This window comes from Leptonotus elevatus, chromosome 1 (genome assembly GCF_054856555.1).
Source record: "Leptonotus elevatus isolate MCC_2025b chromosome 1, RoL_Lele_1.0, whole genome shotgun sequence".
Classification (NCBI taxonomy): Eukaryota; Metazoa; Chordata; class Actinopteri; order Syngnathiformes; family Syngnathidae; genus Leptonotus; species Leptonotus elevatus.
Window position 1 is genome coordinate 17348369 of NC_141239.1, and position 18051 is coordinate 17366419.

Below are 18051 nucleotides of genomic sequence, written 5' to 3' on the forward strand. Positions count from 1 at the left end.
GAAGATCGATCGTGCCGGGAAAGCGCTTTGCATTTGGTGCCATGATACCATTGACTATGGTGGGAGAGGTTTCAAAGCTCTTGAAAGTCACGCAAAGAGCAAAAAACACGTGAAAGAACTCCAGTCAAGAACAACAAATTATTCCATCGCTGGAAGTTTCGGTGCCCAAACGAAAACTCCAAAACTTTACGGCCTCCATCCCTTATTGACATCACAATCGGAAGCGGTAATAGAGAGACGTGATCCACCCCAACAACCTGTATCAGTTGCTGACAGTCGTGAATTTTGAGGTCGGTGGTAAACTTTTCAAATTAATCGAAATCAAATTTTCGAAAATATTATAACGTAATAAAAATGGCCATAAATATTTAACATGGTTAATCATTGACACAAACTCAAATGAATGCTGCATGTTTGCACTTTTCAGGTTTCAATATGTTGACTGTCTTGATGTATGCAGTTACAGAGATGATCTTAGTCAATCATGCATTCGACGAATGCATGATTGTGTTTTTACCAGAGCTTGCTGCATGAGGTATTTTATGTTTTTGTTATGCATTATGTATTAAATTAAGAATGATTGATTAAATGATTTATTGCATGGTACATATATATGATGATATTCTCAGTGATAGTTTTTAAAAGCAAAGGCAGTCCAATGTTTTTGAATGTGACTGATTTTGAGTTGACTAAAACTGCAATTTTATATGGGATAGTTCAATATACATTGAAAATTTATGCTGTTGTTTTGTCTATTTCTTTGTCATCTGAGTGCATTGAAAGTACTTAAAAACACGGAAAACCCATGAGCTCTGGACCTAGCTGAGTGCCCGCGGCCCCCAGACCCCCGGCTAAATTTTCAGATAATTTCACTTTGGTCAAATCACATCCCTGTTATTAAAAGGACATTGTCTTCTCAAACAAACACTGCTTGTCATGCATCCACATCAATAAATGGTTGGATGTTGTTTTAGAATAAGTATAGTCAAGATGTCCGTATTTTTTTTCAAGTTCTTCCCAGGGTTGACTGAGATCAGGGCCATCAATTTGACCGTTGTTCAGAGCCATGCTGTTATTTGTTGAGGAAAGCACGCGACTGTGTACATTGCACGCTGTCGCGTGATCTCATTGTTCTAGTCAGAGCCTGGGCTACAGCTCATTCCGAACGCTGCAGCTCAGGCTCCGACTAGAACAATGAGATCAGAATATATGTATTGCTCCAGTCCAGTCTTGGTTTTCTCTGGCTCTCAGTCAGCTAGAGAGTACATTTCAAAATTCTGCTATTGTTCTGTTACTGAATGGAACACTTTAAAGAAATACTAATGGATATCAACCGAGTAGGGCTCTGATGTCTTCAGACTCGGGTGAACATTTTGAGCCCAGAGTTCAAAGAAAACATGGCGAAGCAGCATTTAGCTGTTATGCTGCACCCAAATGGAATAAGCTGTCTACAGAAGTCAAGTAAGCCTTGTAAATGCTGTTAAATTAAATCCTGGGTAAGTCAAGTTTATTTATATAGCCCTTAATCACACAAGAGTTACCTTATCTATAAGTGAGCTATATAAACAAAGCTGCCTTGCCTTGCCTAGCAAGAATTTAACACAGCAGACTTTCATCTCACATTCCCTACAATAAAATATGGGAGATAAATTGTATTTGGGTCACTTGTGGAGGCAGCACTTCCTCACCAAGCCGCCGAATTAAACAGAGCAATTAGTAATACACTGCCATGACAACCTCAGCAAACATTTCAGTATCTGCCAACTATCAGGAGCTAATGCTAAATACTATTAGCTGATGTTTATCCATCATAACACGACAGCTATACTTACCTTTTGGTTTGGTTATGATTTTTGCCCAACCTATATGTTACATTATCCTAACTGAGATGCAAGGTTCAGAAATAGCTTACCATTTTTTACCCATCTCCAAGGGCAACTGACAATGACGGCTCACCTTTTTTCTTTGATCATGTGACATTCGCAAGCTGAGCCGTGATTGGTCGTTACCTGAGCCCTGAGCAGCTGTGATGTCATTTTCAGTTGATAGTAAGTGGCAAAATGGCCCTGAGATAGACAAAAATGAGTGGATTTTGTAGTTTAATTTCTATTCCACAAACGCAATATTAATCAGAATGCTGTGTTTAGATGAAGTTATTTTGCCCAGCACTACTGATGGCGAAGGCCCTGGGCTGACTTGACTGGGATAGCAACACAAATGGGTTGAAATCTGATTGGACAAAAAAAAACTAGGATCCACATACAGCACTGGAAGCAGTGTAGCCAAAATCAATGTTTTAAATTGAAGAGGGTTGAGTAATGGAAATAAATTAATTCCATGTCAATTTAATTGTAAAAGTAGGTCATTGTATCTGACAGTGTAAGGTCTCACTGGCCTTTTCCTTACTTGAGAAATCATCGATCTGAAATTTGCGTAAAAAGCAAGTCATTTTACCGGTTTACTGTCAATTTACTCCACACTTGTATCATTAATGAAATTGAAACAAGTCTTATGTGTAGTGCTAGAGCAAGGAGGGTAAATCCGTGAGTGATGTGTGCCAGCGGGTTGACGTGCTAAGCTAATTAGCGCTGCTCAAGCCCAGCAGGGTGTGTTTGAGGTGAACTATATTAAGGGCCTTTGCTGTGTCAGTGTGACAGTAGGCCAACAATAGGCGCAACACCATAGCCTAACCTTTGTTGTACTTCAATGTTATTTGTATTAGTATTCAAAACTAAACATGTAAAGAAGAGGCCATTCGATTTTATTAAAGAAAAATATCCTTGAAATATTTAGTCTATTTTCATTGTCAGAATCAAATTACAGTGGAAATAAAATGTCTTTTTATGGATGAATGAATGAGCCAAATTTCTATACAATTCAACTTTGTACTGATAATGTGTCACAGTGGTGACGTTCGCAGGTTCTCCATGTGTGTGTGTGTGTGGGGGGGGGGGTGTGTGTGTGTGTGTGTGTGTGTTGTAGAAGAGCACAGCTGTGCTTTGGATTTATCTGGCAAAGCTTCTTTAAAGCCTTCATCTATCATGCAGTCGTGCTCTACTGGTACATTCACAAATGGTCCAGAGTGTCTGACTTAGGCCCAGTGTGCATGTCAGTGTGTGTGATAAGCACGCATAATGAGCGTAGTGTTCATAAATATGGAGATCCTTAAGCACGTGAGGGATGAAAATAGTACATTAGCTCCATTTGCGTCGTCTTGGACCAGGGTTATTATTAGGGCTTGGTATCGGTTCGAATTTCCTCAGTTCGATGAAATTTAGATTTTTTTTCCGATTCAATTCAATCTGATATTGATTAATTATGGAACATCCTTTCTTCTTAAATATCAAGGACATGATAAAAACTCCACGAACATTAAATTACAAATACAATTTTGCGGAGGCAGTAACTGGTTAGATGATTGCGTTTATTAACAAAAGTAATACATGTTATAATTACTTAAAAGCGTTACACAAACATTGGCATCAGCAAGGACGAGATGAAAATATTTTCATAATTCTAATTCAATAATTGTAAATATACATTAAAAATATTATGAATTTCAATAAGTCATGTCTTTCATAAATGAAAAAAAAAATTATGTTAAAGGATTACTCAACAGAAAGTCAGACTCTTGCTCCACCCCTCACTAAGATTTGAAATTGGCGCTCAAAGGGGGGACCGTTGGGTTGCGAATGGGGAGAGGGTTGGGCGTGGTCTGGCTGTGATTGACAACAGCAACTCACAAAGAAGCCGTTTAAGGAGGCAAATTCAAGCTTTAAACAAACATGCACTCAAATATCAAAGTAATGACCAGGACATGTAGACACCAGTTTATACAGTTTATCAGCAAAAAGTTGATTTGGTGTTAAGTTATTCTTTAAATTCATGTGAACCGTACATTTCAAGAAAACATAAGATTAAAAAATGGCCTTTAAAAATCTATTTTCTTATGAATTTATGGGAAAAAGAGATATTAAATTAATTTATTAATGGATTTATGAATTGTTATCAGGCTCAAAAAGGAAAATCGAATATTCAATTTATCTATTTTTTAACCCAGCCCTTGTTATAAGAGTTTTGAAATTTTCATTATAGCTAGTTTTTATTTCGTTTTGAGTTATGGTTTTTGTATGTATTTTGGGCTTCATTGTGTTTTTTTATGCTTCCTTTTAGTTTAATTTTTGTTTGATTTGATTTATTTATTGTGTTTATTACTTGTGTGCAATTTAAAAAAAAAAAAAAACACACACACACACACCATGGTGAGTATAGTGAAGTAAAAATTATACAAAAAAATTAATTTCAAAAATATTTTAAAAATATCAATCCATCCATAAATCAAATATTCACTTTTCATTTTATTTTGTTAATGAACATGTATTTTCAAGCTTTAGTTAGGGTTTGGCTTAGTGTGTAGAACAGCTTCAAAATGTGCTCAAACGACTGAAAATTAGTCAGTACAATTTAGAAAATTGATATGCGCAAGTACAAAAATTCTGTATTTATTGCATCAAACGTGCAGACACCTGTTGTACACGCACCAGTAAGGGATGTGTGCTGATAAATCCCACTTCTTCTAAACTGCCATGCTCGAGCCAGTCTAGCCTTATTTGCATTGAGAAACGCCTCCAAGCAAGTTATTAGGATCCCCGTATTGTAAGGTGGTTAAATATTAATATTAAAGTAAATCATTTCCTGTTCACGTAGCTGAATTGGTTGTGGGATTTTTATAAATAAAATACTTTTAATTAGAAAACATCAACACATAACATGCCGATGTTCGAAAAAGGAGTAGGAATAAGTATAAACATGATGAAGGTGCTGGTGATGGCGCTTCCATTAAAATGTGGCAACAATTAATCTATGGCTCCAACGATATTTGGGAAACCCATGTTTTAGTTCGGCTCGTTGGTGATGTCTTGGTGAGTCATCAGTGTTGTATTGTTGTATACCCCTCTGCTATATATTTAACTTGTGGATAAATATCCACAAGGACATGTGTCGCCACTCTTAGAGTGCTGCATAGCTGGCCTTGGTAGAGAAAGTACTGCATGTGCTTCAGGGAAAAGGATGAGTGGTTCCTCCAGTCGGCTTTCCGCTTCCAGTGTTGTGTTGTTTAATTAAAAAATAATAATACTACTAATTTAAAAAGGGTTAGCTGAAAATAATTTCGATAAGTAGCTATTGCTTGTTGAAGAACATGTTTATATCACTGGCTCACAAGGTTCAAGTTCACAGTTCTATACATTGCACAATCACTGTTGTACTGCATGTCCTTTCTGTTTCATATGTAATCTGTTGAATACATTTTTCAACCTCTCTTCTGCAGCAACATGTTTCCAGCAAACTTGGTTCAAGCTACATTTCAACAAGTAAGTTAGAATGTTACAATTTTTACAATTTTATTGTTGAGTGAATGCTAAAGAGAATGTTATCCTGCACCAAAATGTACAATACAATGGAAATGCCTTTAATTCATTTGTTGTTCCCTCACTTTTCACGCGTGATACCTTCCACACCCGCCTGCGATAGTTGAATTTCAGCAAAGTAGAATTTGTAAAAAAAAAATTATAAAATGTAAAAATATATTTGTGTTACTTTTTTGGGGTGGGGCGAGTTCGCATCTACTGATCCATACCATAACAACCCGACCACTAATTTATCACCCTTCTAAACACTTGTTAACTTAGTAAATTTAATAAGAAAAATAGCTGTACTGTATTGTACATAGATTTATGAGAACACTAGATGACTCATGCGTGCTGTGAGCCAATGAGAAGTAACGTGACAGGGCGGCCATCTTGGGACAGGGCTGCTCGAGCATTCATAACAACACAGTCAATGGAGCACGGACTTTCAAATAGCTGTAGATTGCTCAACTCTTCCAAATTCTCAACCCATTTTCATTGTTCTTGTTAGGTATGACACAAAAGCCGACACAAAGCAACTATGCAGGATTTAAAAAAATATATTTTTTAAATCTTCAATTTAAAAATGCAGCATAAATCATAGCCACTTTAATAAGGACTGGAATAAACCAATCTTTTTTTTTTTTTATCTGTCAAGAATTCAACGAGTTATAAGTATTTAAGTGAAAAAAATCATCTACCTTGCCACCGACTACAGCACAGCGCACCCAAACATTCCACCTTGAGCCATCTAATGCTCTTATAGATATCTATGGTACACTACACTATATATATATATATATATATATATATATATATATATATATATATATATATATATGCTACAGTAAATTTGGGGTGGGGGTTAGGGAAATAATCTCATAAAAACCCACGAAATATCGAGCTACAATCCGAAGTAAACCACAATGAATTAGTTATTCACCCAAATAAAAATCCACGATAGAGTGAATCCACAATACGTGAGCTGCAAAGTAGCGAGGACCACTCTAATGCTTCCCATTGAAATGAATGGAAATCTGCACCAAAACTGACTTTATAATGACCTTTTTCAATATGCTCTTGTTTGTCAGTCTAACAAAGCATAAAAACTGAAGGTGAAAATTAATAGTGAGAAAAGTACATTTCCAAAATAAAATTAAAAACAATAATGTAAATAATATAAAATTAGATATAGGAGCTCTAAACTCTAATTAAGCTTTAAGTGCCTCTTCTCCCTTTTGCTTTTCAAGTATCGAACCCGAAGAGAACCCGAATATATCCCTAAACCAACAGTGGCTCAGCTCCTGGATGAGACCACCACTCGGAGGGTCTTCATCTACGGCATCCAGGATGACAATGGAACCGACGTCCAGAACTTTTCCCTGGATCTCACGCCGCCGCCGGACGTCATCATGAAGACATCGGCGGGCACAAGCGAGGGCATGAACGTGCTGGGCATTGTCATTTTCTCCGCCACCATGGGTAAGGGTGGCATGCTTTGGGCACATACACATGAGACGAAATGCTCATACATTGTAAGATTTATGACTGTATGTGACTCTTGCAGGGATCATGTTGGGGAGAATGGGGCCCAATGGAAGTGCTTTGGTCAACTTCTGTCAAAGTTTGAATGAAGCAGTTCTCAAGATTGTCGCTATTGTTATCTGGTAAGAACTACTACCTTCTTCTGATTTACCTTCACCTTAAAATATGCTCAAAAGCAGGCCAAATTTGACCTATTTTTAACTTGGCTCAAAATAAATCCTGTTAAATCCTGTGAACTATACTCTTGGTGGTTGGTGGTATTTTATAAGAAACAAAAAATGTCTAAATTGTTTAGATAATTACCAGTAACTATCCAGGCCAAGGGGTCAGCAACCTTTACTGTCAAAAGAGCCATTTTTGGGCAAATAAATTACCCAAAAATCTATCTGGAGCCACAAAACATTTGAAGATTGTAATGAAAGAAACATTGTGTTAGTGTTAGTCTAATGTACTGAGGGCCCAACAGCTCATTAGAACTGCACCACAACACCAAAATATGACAGCAGCATCCAATACGTATACTTTCCTCTTCCCTTTTTTGGGGGGGTAATCTTTCATGCTTCGTTTTTTATACATCTTTGGGCAATTTTATGGACACATTACTAAGTTGGGTCAAAAATAACCCAACTATTGGTCAAAAAGGAACCGATCCTCTACTTGGGTCAATCAACTTTGAGTCAAGAAATGGGTATTTTAGTAAACCTTTGGGTAAAACTAATTGGGTGATTTCATTTAGAACAACCCACAAAGTTGCATCAAATTGACCCATAAAGTGGATCGGTCCTTTTTTATATATATATATATCCATAATTGGGTTACGTTTGACCCAACTCTTTTGAGAGTGTATGGTCATTTTCTGCCTTTTTGGACATTTTATGGCTATTTTATTAATTTATTTAAATTTTTTCCAGCCGTTTTTTTTTTCTGGCAGTTTTGTGGGTATTTTATGGTTACTTTTTGAACATTTTCTTTTCTGCTTTTTTAAGTCAAATTTCTGTCATTTTTGGCGATTCTAAAGACATTTTATGGTCATTTTCTACCTTCTTTTGTTTTGGGATATTTGAATGTTTTCTTTTCTGCCTTTTTAAAATGTATTTCTCTGATATTCTTGGCAGTTTCATGGACATTTTATGTCAATTTTCGACTTTTTCTTCATCCTTTTTGGAAATTTTTAGGTTATTTAAAAACTTTTTCATCTACTTTTCATCTCTCTTTTTCTGACTTTCTTTTAAACATTTAATTATTCATTTTTATCTTAATCCTTCATTTAAAGAATATTTTATCTAACAATATATATATATATATATATATATATATATATATATATTACTTCCGAAAGGTAAAATGAACAAATAAAAAACAAAACTTTCTACAATTTTTTTTGAGATACAGAGGGAGCGACAGCAGAGGGACTAAAGATCCCTGCTCTAGGATGTCGTAAAAAGAATAGAATCACTGATTTATAGCAAAACTTGATATACCCTAACACAGTACAAGTTTAAAAAGATGTTTGTTTGTTTTTTTGTCCCTTCACTTTTAGGTATTTCCCCTTTGGTATTGTTTTCCTGGTTGCCGGGAAAATCTTGGAGATGGACGATCCATCAGCCATGGGGAAGAAACTGGGATTTTATGCCATCACAGTAGTAATGGGCTTGGTGCTACATGGTCTTTTCATCCTGCCTGCCATGTATTTCTTTATCACCAAGAAGAGTCCCATTGTTTACATAAGAGGAATTCTGCAGGCCCTACTTATTTCCTTGGCCACCTCATCCAGGTAAGGTTATAATAAAGTCCGTCTAGACAAATTCATGAAGCTGTTTTTTGTCCCGGGCATGGTGAAGTGTGTGGTGGTTGTTTCAAGTACACGCGTTTACTCAGCGATAAAAAGCTACAGAAAAAAGTTATGATTTTCTGACCTATTATGTGACGTCACACATTATGGTTTGACCACCAGGTTTTCTTTTAGGAATTGATTTGACATATTCTTCTTCAACTCTTCGTTTAACAACTCTTGTTATGATTGGTCCTTCTTTTCTCTAGCAAAAACACAAAGAGTGCATAACACCTACGTAAGTGGGCGACCAGCGCAAATACAGCGATTTAAACCCCCAAATTCATAACTGAGAAAGAAGTGCTAATCACACGGCAACTGTACTGCCCAGAAAAATAAAATACGTCTATCACAAATTTTTATTATTTTTCACAGCCTCGATGACATTTGTACATTTGTACATTTTTTCCAGCTCTGCCACTCTGCCTATAACCTTCAAGTGCCTGCTAGAAAACAACCACATCGACAGACGCATCATTCGCTTCGTGCTGCCTGTGGGGGCCACCATCAATATGGACGGCACCGCCCTCTACGAGGCTGTAGCGGCCATTTTTATAGCTCAAGTGAATAACTATGAACTTGACTTCGGGCAAATCATCACCATTAGGTAAGAAAATACGTTTGTAAAAGTTGAGTGAAGCTGGAAGTGGACAACAATATGGAAAATGAAATACAGGGTGATTGAACTTGACTTCTGATGAGTTCTGAGAGGTTTGAGGTTCAGGCAGAGTAATATGTTTCCTTCCCAGGCTGCTTTATGATTATGATAGAGTACAGTTGGGGACCGGACAGGGCTGCGTATAGTGAAAATCTGTGAATAATTAACAGCCATTATAAATGGATGGGGGGGAAATAAATAAGTATCTCCCACAAAGTTATTGAATTAAACAGGATTAACATACAACTGTTTACTTTGAGGGGGAAAACAAAATATATATATATTTGTTATATATATAAAAAAAATAATCTAACATAAATAAGGAAATTGCAGGTGCTGAACCAGGAATATACATACATAGAAATGAGTTACAACTGGTCATATTATGAGACTAAGACTTTCTTAGTTCACTTTAAAAAAAAACAATAAATTCAAAAGGGGAAGTCAAGTTAAAAAAATAAGTCTTTTGCACCCCCACGAGTCGGACACGCCATTCTGATTAATATTGTGTTTGTGGACTTTTATTAAGAAATAAATAACAAAATCTGGCTGTTTTTATCCATCTCCGGGGACGGCCATTTTGCCACTTGCTGTAGACTGAAAATGACATCTGAGTTGCTCAGGGTAACCACCAATTACGGCTCACCTTTTTCTGGGTATGGTCATGTGACATTCACAAGCTGAGCCGTGATTGGTCGTCACCTGAGCAACTGTGATGTCATTTTCAGTCGACAGCAATTAGCAAAATGGCCGCCCACTGAGATCGGTTAAAAACACGTAGATTTTGCTACTTCATTCACATTCCACAAAGGTAATATTAATCAGAACACTGTGTTGGGATTGCATATATATATATATTTTTTTCATTTTTAACTTGTCTTCCTCAAAGGACTTGAAATTGGACTAATGGACGAGATCCACCATTTTACTCCATATTGAGCAAGCGAGTTTAGCATATTTTTGGTGTTTTCCATTGCAGCATTTGAATTAATCACATCACATATTGAGTTTTCTAAATGATTGCAAATATTACGGGATTTACTAGGTACACATATACAGTATGTAAATGTCACACAGATTATACCTCATGTGAGCTTCTTAGTCTGATCTGATTTCTGCCAAATGAGTCTGGAAGCCACAGCGACACAGACGCTTGCACAAAAAGTAGTCCAGCACTCACACACTGTTGCTCTCTACCTTTGCAACAGGTAAACAATTCCACGCGGGGGTGGGGGGGTTGTGCGCGGTGGTCCCACTGATTTAATGGCATGTCCTCATGTAATAACATTAGGCAAACATTTTGCCCATAGCTTCAGGCTGTGCCCATTCCCTCGTAATCCCTTGGCAGTAAAACCCATATGACCTGTATGACTCGTCTCTCTTGTCACGCCAGAATTATCATAATTTGTCCCTCTCTTCCCGTGCTGTTTGGCTCCTGACCCCAGAGCTTCATGCAGCGCAAAGAATTGTGGTCGTTCTTGCCCGAGCGTCCTTTTGCACAATATGGAACCCCCAACTGCTCCTTGAATGACATGCAAGCATGCAACGTTTGCATATGCATTGAAGCTAGTACAACATAACAATATCAATAAAAAGTGCACTTTTTCAGCATTACTGCCACAGCAGCCAGTATTGGAGCAGCTGGAATCCCTCAAGCTGGACTGGTTACCATGGTGATCGTGCTGACCTCTGTAGGTTTGCCTACCGATGACATCAGTCTCATCATTGCTGTTGACTGGGCTTTGTAAGTACTCCAGCAGTAGTCTGTCAGGTGCACGTAGAGCAAGTAATTTTCCGGCTTTGAGTCAGTATTTTTATTTTATTTATTTTTGCCTGAAGGCACATTGGCCATTTTAATCGCCGCAACAGCACAATTTGCAGTCACCTGAATCAGTGGTTCTCAACCCTGGTCCTCAAGTACCCCTATCCAGCCAGGTGTTTCAAACGATCAGCTAATCAGCAAGCTCTGCATGAAGCCTGATAACGATAATCCTCAGTTGTGTTGGCTGAAGGAGACGTGGAAGACAGGCTGGATAGGGGTAGACCTTTTTTGAGCCACGGAACACTTTTTTCATTGAAAAAATCCCGAGGCACACAACCCATAGAAGGAAAAAAATGACTAAACTAAAACGTCTATAGCGTTTCATTCTTTAATGCTTATATTATATCTAATATATATATCTAAATATTCTTACAGGTGCATTATGCACATTATAATCAATCTATATAAAATATATTGCCAGTGCTAAGAAATATGCAGTGCTTAGTTCCATCATGGCCAACATTGCTATAACTACTACTACTACCTCCTCAAAATCATCAGCTTCCACTTGATCTCTCTGAAAATCATACTTTTGTACACTTTCAATTTAGAGAGTATGGTGATATATCTTCAGTTTATAATTGTACACATTAAAATACATGTTTAATGATTGATTTATGTCAGAAAACTGTCCGATTCCATGCTTTCATGTTGCATCATTCACATACAAATGTTATACAACTGCACACCGTTTCTCACTTGGTGTTCCCAGGGCTGGACTGGCCATCTGGCATAGAGGGCAGATGCCCAGTGGGTCGGCATCTTTTGGAGCCAATGCAGTGCTTTTAGTTATTATTTTCTTCTATTTTACCCTCAGAGCCTGACCCACAATTTAGATGGACTAGCCCATTAATCCATTTTGAATATAAACAGCAAACTGAACCAACATCAGTCAAAATATCAGTGGCACAACAATGTGTTAGACAGGTACGGTCAGGAGTCGGGTCGAGCCGGGCCGGTGGGCATAAGTCAAAATGCCAGGCAGGGCCGATTTTTCTGTGCCAGTCCAGCGCCGGGTGTTCCCTGCATATTACTTTCAACACTTTTCCCGCGTTTAGCGCTCGTGAAATCAGAGAAACACAATTGTCGGCGCTATAAATTACACAATTAGGTGTAGTAGGAGTGTGTCGCTAAGACTTACCGCTCTGTAGCTTTTCTTTATCGCTGTTATGGTGCTTGTGGAGTCGCGATGTAAATGGTTCTCGGTAGAACAGAATTGTCAACAAATCGTTCCTCATGGCAAATATCTACCGTTATTTTGATTAATGTCACTCTTGTCAACGTTGTCAAACCCGCAATTGAAGGCGAGGGACGTGGACTCTTTGCTAAAATGCTAAGGAAGGAAGACACGTCCGTCACGGCGTGACACACTTCCCGCTGCACCTCCAAAATAAAAGTCGCTACACAGTTCAGCTGTCAGACACTTTTATTGCGACGAGGTCCGACAACAACAGTGCCGCTAACTGTGCGCAAATGACATTTTTCAGAGCCCGTCACCGCACAACTTCGAGCCTTGAAACTAATAAATGAATTGTAACGCAACACATTTCACACCCAATAACAATAACGGTGTTTGAAATATGGGGAGAATAATTAGTTAGATTAGACCGTTTATGAAAAAAGAACGGAGTTAGTTTAACCGCCGTTATGACCAACACTGGTTGTTACCAATTAGGTAGAATTGGACAATTTCCCACAGCACACCAGACAGTATCTCACGGCACACTAGTGTGCCGCGGCACAGTGGTTGAGAAACACTGACCTGAGTGATGTCATTCACATCCTTAAAAGGGGGAAGTCAACCTGGAGCATTTCTTCACAAGATGTTATATGTGACCTCACCAGTCTAAACATGACATACTCATTAATATTGCATTTGTGGAGCACCAGTTATGAAACAAAATCCAGCCGTTTTTATCCATCTCAGGGGGCGGCCATTTTACCCACTTGCTGTCGACTGAAGACGACATCACAGTTGCTCAGGGCTCAGGCAACGACCAATCACAGCTCACCTGTTTTTTAAAGTTGAGCTGTCATTGGTTGATACTTGAGTAACTGTGATGTCATTTTTACGCGACAGCAAATGGTAAAATGGCCGCCTTCTGATATGAATAAAAACGGCTGGATTTTGCTGCTTGACTAATATTAATCAAAATGCCGTATTTAGACAAAGTGGTGCTGCACAGAACATATTATTGTCAAGAATTTTTTGAGGGGTTGACTTCCATTTTAAAGTAAAAGTACACAGATATTTGACATAACTCCTACCCTGAATATTCAATCTCGGTATATATCATGTTGGCGATGTGGTGTATTTGAAGTTGTTGCTGCTGAAAGATTTGTGGCAATAGTGCAACTTCCAAACAATCTGGATGCATTTTTGCACTATAAGAAAGAAAACAGTATTCATCATGCCACGTGGGGCAACATTAGGCAATTTTCACCATGGGAACGTGGTGCAAGTTATCATCACAAAGCAGCACTTTGCAAACTTCAGAGAAATTAAAAGAATAAATAAACGCATTCCAGACAACAACTATTTTTGTTGTTGTATTTTATTTGTTTGTATATATATTTATTTAATTTACTGGAAACATACAGAAGTGTATTGCATTCACTTGAAAACTATTTTTCTGAAGATTTCTTTTGTGAAAGAAAATAAAGTAAAAAAAAAAAAACTGGGAAAAAAAGTATTCCATAAAACAGAAAGGGAAAAATATTCCTATAAAAAAAAAGTCAAATAAACAAAGTCTTCCATTCACTTTTTATTTTTTATTTTATTATTATCATTTTTTAGAACTTTACCTAAACTGTCAGGTTGCACTATAAGCGAAGTGCGCATCTCTGCAGCGCGGTGCATTATGGGTAGGCCGGCTGGTAGCCCGCTACCAACTTGTCATTGAAAACTGATGGAGTCTAACGCTGATTTGGACCATTTCAACCGTTGGAAAGTTAATGATTTTTATTGAATCTATTTTAAACATGAACAGCATGTCCTTACTGACTACCCTCTGCCGGGACACGACAGTTAAGCCTATTTAAGTGTTTATTATTTGATTTAATGTGTGCACTTTACCTAGAGTTGGACCGAGGACACAACACCGGAACGCGATCAAGAGATGGGTAGGATCTTTCTTCACTGAAGGGGTCAATTGGAGCTAAAAGCAGGATATTGACAAAATAAATGTGTTATATAAAAAAAAAAAAACGATTTTAGCCTCTTATACGTCCGTTTGGCTCTTTCTTTTCTGTCTGAAAATTGGGAAGGAGGTTTACAAGCGTACACTTCCGTCTTCTCGAGCATTGCCATGGTGTTTGTTTTTTTTGCCGATAAACTCCATTAGGACGTTTATAAGAATGGCACCAGGTGCACCTGGCGTTCTTTGCCAGCTTTAAGGTGTGCAGTTACGCAAACACTTTCGGCACTCCATTCGGCGCCATTCAAATGACGGCTTGGTTTGCTAGCAAGTTTTTTTTCAAACCTGATTCTCACGCATGCGCAAACGAAATGCGCACTTCGCTTATTGGGGGGGTCTCTGGCAGAAAGGGGCTATTTGTCACACCTAGGTTAAGTTGACAGTAAAAAAGCAAAAAATAGTACATTTATTTATTAATTAATTGTCAGGAAAAGATTTGCCTCTGCAGAAGAGCTACTACTCCTTTGTACACTCTCTGACAATGAGAGCGCCACTGCCACCTGCTGTAGAGGATGTATAATTACACTTCATTCAAGTACAGCCAAAAGTAAATAAAGAATGTTCCCTGAGGTCACGCGCACACACTCGGGGCTAATGACATTTGATTTTGTCCTGCAGGGATCGATTCAGGACCATGGTCAATGTGATGGGCGACGCCCTGGCCACAGGTATCATGGCCCACATCTGCAGAAAAGATTTTATTAAAGAAGGCGAACAGGTGAGAGCCTGACATTTTGTTACAGGTTTAGATGCTTAATGTCGGTATGATATGAAATCAATACAGTCTAAAATGTTAAGTATAGTGTAAATCTTATTGTATTGAAATTTAAATTTTTCCAAGAAAGAATGCAACTCCAGCCTTCCGTCATATATCACTTCAAGTCATTTGTCTTCCACCAGGTGCCTCTGATCTGCGAGACAAAACCCATGATCAGCATCCAGCAGATGATGACCTACCAGAACCAGAAGAACGGCTGCTACCAACCGCCCCCGCCGGGCGGCAAGCACGGCCGCCTCTCCCCGGACGTGGCCCGCCTGATCCAGCTCGAGGAGGGCATTCGGCCGACCGAGAAGAAGAAACACGCTCACTCCTCTCACCACAAGAGAGGCCACAGAGACAAGGACCACTGTTCCGTCGACATGAACGGTCTGGAGACCAACGTGTAGAAGATGCCCGAGCGGCTCTCAGCGCTCAGCTGCCGATCCCAGCAGGAGAGGACGAGCATGTTCCTCTAATGACGTGACTGAGGTCACGCACCAGCCAGATCTAGGAACAGTTGGAAAGTGAATGAATGCAGATGAAATAGAATATAAAGACTGTTTTTGTTTTTTTGTTTTTTTGTTTTTTTGTTTTTTTTACAGTATTTTAACAATGACCTGCGTATTTGTGAGTGTACACATGTAACATGTATCATTCGGTACCAGTTGTGATGCTGGGCTTGGGCTTATTGAGCTCAAGGTTACTCTTTGTATTAAGGGTGAGTCAGCTCACAAGGAGAAAGGGAGGGAGTGCTTAAAAGCTTATTTGAGATTGAGTTATTTAAAAAAAATAATAATAATCTACCTTATCCTTCTGTGGACTGTGGAAAAATAAAACTAGCATCAGTTATATATAGTAATGACCTGTTTTGGTATGGGATAGTATATTTTTAAATGGACTTTTTCTATATTTTAATCATGAACAAAGACGTCAATCTTTCACTGGCATTTTTCCATTACTGGAGCATGCATACAGAACAATGAACAAAATTTCTTCGGCCACCATATGATTTGATGTTTTAGCAATTGCTACGATGACTGTGTACAAAATCACTCTTTGTTCACTATATAGTGCTCCACAAATCAGGTTTGGCTACCATGTTGGAGGTGGCGACTGCACAGTTTTCCAGCATGCCCATATATGGGAGTGCTGACGTAGTAGCCTACCAGGAAGTAAAAAAGGAGTGTGACAGAAAGACTGGGACAGCAACCTATGTGTGTTCATCCATCAGTTCATATTAGTTATGGGTTGTAAAGACAAATAAAACCAAGACTTTCACTTTTTGGTCGAAAGTGCTAGCTTAGCTTACATTAGCTGACTTATATTAGCCTCAAGACTAGGCACCGGTTATTAACGAAGGGAAGGGAGTCAACTTCCGTTCTGGTCATCAAAGAGCCCAACATTTCTGACGTGTATTCATGTTTACTATAATTCCACAACAACAATCGACTAAAATCCAATGTAAGATATATATTTTATAAATCTGTGTTACTTGAAATGAACTTAAACATGAACATTGAAAATGGCTACATGTGCTGTTTGTGCAGTGTGTTATGTTCATTTTCTATCAGTTTATCTTAAAAAAAACATATTTTTATCTCTCGCTCTCCGGCCGGTGGCCCCTGCGGTGGGTGGTGTCTGGTCGGTGCTGGATTTCACTTTCCTTTCTTTTCTTTGGTCCTTCCTCGGGTCTCCTGACGGCCTCACGACTCTGGCTGGATTCTGAAGTGTTCGGTTTAGGTGAACGGTATGGGATTTTTTAATAGGTTTTAGGTGAACTAATGAATACGCACCCATGCACATACACACCCACATACAAAATAAAAACGAATTAAAAAAATAAATAAAAAAAAGAGCAATGATGATGACATGTCAAATCGGTAAAATTACCGAATGAACTGAGCTCTCCAGAAAAAACAAAACAAAAAACACTTCTCTAAGCATGTTTTTTTTTTGTATTATGTCTTTTTCAATGCCAATCTGCAGATGTATTTATTTTTACACTTTTTTTTTCTTTTTTTTTCGTGTGTCACAGGTTTTCAGTTTTAACTCTCTGGCTTTCAGTTTGACTTCTTCTTTTTTTTCAGTTTCAACTTATGTGTTTTAACGTGGAGGGGCGGGGCTTTGAGCGCGAGAACGCCTTCCAGCTTTTCAGGAGAGGAGGAGAGAGCGTCCACTGTCGGCTAGAGGCAATACCTGAATTCCCTGTGGCAGATAGTCCATAGCACAAAGCATGCGTTGCTTTCTTAATAAGAGTCATCTAATGACGACCACCACACTCTTCCTTTTAATTTCTTATTTTGGCGAATTTATGAACAAATGACTGACAAAGACACTGTCTTTAAGCGTGTGACAACAAGACTGCTGTAAAAAGACAAGTGTTGCTCCGCCAGCCATCTTTTTCGTTCTCAATTCAACAAGAGACAATTCTTCTTCGTGTAGAATAATAATGCACTGCGCCCTCTGCTGTAACATTTTGTATAGTTCAGTCCAAATATATATTTCTAACATATGAAATGTAATTTGCCTTTTACCAAAAAATAAACTTATAACATATCAAATATTTAAATCAAATATATAACAAAAAATATATATAAGCTGAAATGGCGCTCACAATGTCTGTATTTTATTTTTCAATACAACATTTTACAATGCCAATATTTTCAATGTCAATCCAGCTTTTTCCACAATGATATATTTTTTTTTATACCAAATCTTATTGTGCCTCCATAGATATCTATCCAATTATGGCACTTATTGGTTATACCTAGGTCAAGTGTCTGAGCTACAAATTCCAAAATCAGAAATACAATACCTGATGAAACAATCT

At 38.1% G+C, this 18051-nt stretch overlaps 1 protein-coding gene across 1 annotated transcript in view; it reads left to right on the forward strand.

The window, feature by feature from the left end:
• slc1a7a (solute carrier family 1 member 7a) overlaps positions 1-16748 on the forward strand; it is a 29448-nt gene extending 12700 nt beyond the window's left edge. Inside the window, exons 4-11 of the mRNA XM_086078747.1 lie at positions 5330-5372; positions 6659-6890; positions 6976-7075; positions 8494-8727; positions 9197-9391; positions 11052-11186; positions 15080-15179; positions 15362-16748. Of these exons, the coding sequence (XP_085934873.1) occupies positions 5330-5372; positions 6659-6890; positions 6976-7075; positions 8494-8727; positions 9197-9391; positions 11052-11186; positions 15080-15179; positions 15362-15628 (1306 nt within the window). The 3' untranslated portion in view covers positions 15629-16748. The remainder of the gene's footprint in view (positions 1-5329; positions 5373-6658; positions 6891-6975; positions 7076-8493; positions 8728-9196; positions 9392-11051; positions 11187-15079; positions 15180-15361) is intronic.
• The last annotated feature ends 1303 nt before the right edge of the window (positions 16749-18051 follow it).